This window comes from Bison bison, unplaced genomic scaffold, assembly GCF_000754665.1.
Source record: "Bison bison bison isolate TAMUID 2011002044 unplaced genomic scaffold, Bison_UMD1.0 scf7180017864280, whole genome shotgun sequence".
NCBI classification, from domain to species: Eukaryota; Metazoa; Chordata; class Mammalia; order Artiodactyla; family Bovidae; genus Bison; species Bison bison.
Genome location: NW_011494852.1, coordinates 5,497,938 through 5,502,349, shown reverse-complemented (window position 1 = coordinate 5,502,349; position 4,412 = coordinate 5,497,938). Strand labels below are relative to the sequence as shown.

The window sequence follows — 4,412 nt, the reverse complement described above, 5'->3', positions numbered from 1 at the left end:
TATTTTAGAAGAATTGGTATTTTTTCAACAAATGATTTCTCATTTTTCTCCCTCTCCAGAGGTCATCACAATTTGATGATTATTTCCATAAATGTTATTACAGTATTTTCATATGGTATTCAGCCATGAAAAAATACATAATTTTGATTTGCATGTTTTCAAACTTTATATAAATAAGTAGAACCATATCATACAAAATACCCCCTAGTTCAATTTCAGTATTGTTTCTCAGATGTATCCATGTTGACAGAAATATCTCTAGTTCCTTCATCTAAAGTCTAACATTTAAACCCCAATAATTTTTTTGATTCCCTAATACTTTTCATTTCTACAAACACTGAAATGGGTCTTCATGTACATCTCCCTGAACCCAAGAGGCTCTGTAGAGGTTTAAGTTGAATTTCTGGGTCAAAGAGTATCCATATCTTCAACTTTACTAGATATTGACAAATTCTTTTTAAAAAACTACAGTAAGTCCCCTACACAGGAATGAGTTCTGTTCCAAGAGAATGTAAGTCCAATTTTTCCAAGTCCAACTGTTAGCCTGGGTACCCAACTGACAATTGGCTATATAGAACTCTACTGAAATAGCTTTCCCTGGAGAAGGGAATGAATGGCAACCCACTCCAGTATTCTTGCCTCGAGAATTCTGTGGACTATTCACACAAATAATACATAAAAAGCAAAAAATAAAGAACACATTTTTAATCTTATAGTACAGTACCTTGAAAAGTACAGTAGTACAGTAAAACAGCTGGCATACAGGGCCTGGCATCAAGGGAACAGGCAAGACTTACTGACTGAAGGAGGGAAATAGGATATGGTAGAACTGGATTGTCAGCAATAGAAGATATCAGCTACATCACTGCCTGCTTTTACACTTGCTTCTGGACATCCTGGACTTGAAACAAAGATACTGTACTACTGTGCTCTATACTGTGAAGTACACAAAAGCACAGCTACTTGTAGAGGATGGACGCGTGTCACGAGGTACGCCAGACATGTAAACTAACTTACATGACTGGACATGTAAATGCACATACACATCTTTGAAAGCTTGCAACTTGAAGGTTTGTATGTAGCGGACTTACTGTATTTTCAACTGCATTGTATGATTATTTCTCTTGCTCCACATCTTTCCAGTAATTAGTACTGTGATGCTTTTGAAATAGTTCATTGTGATTTTGTTTCCCTCACTGCCATGATGTATATCGTCAATTCTTTTACTACTCCCAAATCCATTCTTTCTCTACTGGTATTTAAACCATCTTTATCATATGCAAATTTTCTACAAATAGATTTGGTTCAATAATTTTATTGCTGTTCTTTAGAAATCACACTTCATAGACTAATTAAAATTAAAGTTTTAAGATTTTATGTGAAATTAAAGGGCAAAAAGGCCTATTGAGGAATTTTGTTGGAATTGCAGTGAATTTGTTAATCAGAAATAATGGATAACTTTATTATCTTGAGTCTCTTCAGCCTAGGCTACATAATACCCTTTGATTTATTTTATTCTTCTTCAGTTTTCTGGACCTAGAAAATCTATTAACTCCTTGAGGATCTGGTCTTTGTATTGATCATGTTGTCTCCTGTCTAAATCAGTGTGTGGCAAACAGCAGCTACTCAATATTCACTGAATGAATGAAACTGTATATATATGTGTGTGTGTGTGTGGTTTGTAATTTTCTTCTCAATCCCGTTTTGATTTCAGTTTTATAATCACCTGATAAAAATTTATAAACTTTGTCTTTTTTTCTGTAGTATCAAACAGTTTAGATGAAATCACCTAGATTAACCCATACTGTTACTTGGGACTGATGTCTTTTTATGCTGCAGTATGAATTCTTGAGGTTTTAGAGTTAACTGCAATACTCTCTGTGCTTGATCTAAATAGAAGATCTGTATTTTTCTCATTTTCTTTAATTACTTTCTCTCTTTAGAAACCTAAAACCAGCTGTGTTATATAGTTCTACTTCTATTACTTGCCTATAGTAAAAACTCTCCTACATACATTCTAAAGTTTTTAGGTTGTCCCAGTTGTGACCTGATGCTTTCCATGGATGTTCTTCTTTGTCTACTAAGGAATCTTGTTTTAGCTGTAAGGATTAAATGAGTTAATATATGTTATGTAGAATAGTGCCTGGTGCATAGTAGGCACTCAATACATGTTAGCTATTATTATTTAATTGAAGATCTGCTATATTTGATGCACTAGGTGAAGTACTTTGCATGCAAATTTCTTACTTAATATGCACCAATCTACAATAGACACTATTTCATTTAATATTCACATTTCTACACTACAGTGTCCTTTATTATCCCTATTTTAAGAATTAAAGAAAACCCTGAGTTTCAGACAAGTCAAGCAAATTGTCACAATGTCACAAGTCAAATTCACACAATGCCAGAATAGTAGGAGAGCTATGATTTTCCAGAATCTAAGCTCTTAGTCCTGGTAAGTGCTAGATCTAGTGCCTAGATCTGAGAGAGAAACAAATAAAATAAGGCTGAAAGGTATATTATAAGAACTAGATAATGAAGTTCCTCATAGACAGTTTTAAAGACTGTAGATGTTAAAGAACAACAGCAAGGCAGTGATGTACTATTATACTTGAAAATGTTCATTTTGGGTGCATGGTGGGAAATTAATTTAAGGGGACCAAAAATTGATACAGGAAGATCTGTTAGAAAGCTATAGACTAATCCTCATGATTGGTCAACAGAAACTAATAGAATGCTATAGCTGAAACTACCATTTAGTAATCACTTTTGAAAATCCAGATGCACATTAGAAATAGCTTGGATGCTAATTAGATTAGAATTAGCTTGGATGCTAATACACAAATGCCCAGGTATTACTTTTCCCCCCAAAACTCCAGATGTGATTCTAATGAGCAGCCATGTTTAAAAACAACTGGACTATATGATGATCTTTTACTTTTATCTAGTTTCACTTTTTCTATTTCATATTCAGTTCTCCCATTTCATTTACTTGGTTTTCCAATCTCTGTCTCATTTTTTATTGTTCTCAAGCCTTTATCAAGTGTAGTAGAAAAGCTTTTGTATACATACATACATATATAATGTTATAATATATGTATTTTTAAAATATGAATTTTTGCTTAGCGAAAAAATTTATGACATTTTGGCTCCACTTGTTTGACTAAGTATGAATAGAATGCTAGATTTCTAATTTATATTCACTCAAAACTTTGATATAGTCCCACTTATTCTGGCATCTAGTATTACTGGTAAAAGTCTAGAAAGCGTATTATTTTAGTGATTTAAAAAAAATTTTTTTGAATGATGCTTGAAACTTCAATTCCGAGAATATAAAGAAATACTATGTTGTTAAAAAAACAAACAAGAAATTAACACGTGATACAGTAACTATAGACTTGGTTCAAATTTCACAAAATTTTATGCTAGAGTCCATTATTAGTCTTCATATCTTACTCAAGATTCCACACTGTATTTAGTTGCATTGGGCATGAAACAAATTCTGATAAATTCTCTTTTCATTTTTATTGTTACAAATATTTTCTAATTTTCCTTGTTATGGTTTCTTAGATATACCCATCATTTAAAAGTGGACATTTAATTTCCAAATACATGGGTTTTTAAAGTATCCTTGATATTAATTTCTAATTTTGATATTAATTTCTCATTTACATGCTTTCTTCTGTGCACTCACCCTCTGTGCTTTTCCAGTCTTTTAACTTCATTGAAGCTTTTGATGGCTAAGTCAAAGATCTCTCTTGGTAAATGTCACATTGCACTTGAAAATATGTAGCTTATTTTCAAATATCTTTTCATACTGATTCCTAACATAATTCCACAGTGATAAAAGAGAACAGACTCTTTATGATTTAAATACTTTTAGACCATGAAACATTTGCACCTCATTTTACATCCCTGGATATGTTACAGAGTCTCTTGGTTTATAGTCTATGGGAACTTCAATAGAACTTATATCCTACTGTTGTGTGAAAATTATATAAATCTTAATTATGTTGAATTGGTTCATAAATAGTTCTTTTCTATTCTATATCCTTCTACTTTTCTGCCTATTCACTCTATTAATTTTTGAGAGTTTGATATTGAAACTCCAACTAAAAGTCTTAATTTATCTACTTAAAAAAATAATTGTAATATATAGTGGAACTATATAACTTTGTTTTGTATTTTCCAAGTCTCCTTTAAATGTGTTGTCATACTTTGATAATTAAAAAATTTTTTTAAAAAGAGAGCTATAGAGTGATCCATGTGAGGTGAGTCTTAAACTGGGATGGCAATATTAGAGAAAAGAGTATAAATTCCAAAAGTATTTATGAAGTAGTCTAAAGGACTTGGTGACTGACTGGATTGGGTGGTGAGAGTGACTCCCCAAGATGGATTCTCTGATGATG

At 32.0% G+C, this 4,412-nt stretch overlaps 1 protein-coding gene across 4 annotated transcripts in view; it reads right to left on the bottom strand.

Annotated features, from left to right (window-relative positions):
• Positions 1-3,184: 3,184 nt before the first annotated feature.
• ZNF570 (zinc finger protein 570) overlaps positions 3,185-4,412 on the bottom strand; it is a 20,354-nt gene continuing 19,126 nt past the window's right edge. For all 4 annotated transcript variants that reach the window (XM_010849155.1, XM_010849157.1, XM_010849156.1 and 1 more), the window contains exon 6: positions 3,185-4,412. In XM_010849155.1, the coding sequence (XP_010847457.1) occupies positions 4,344-4,412 (69 nt within the window). In that variant the 3' untranslated portion in view covers positions 3,185-4,343.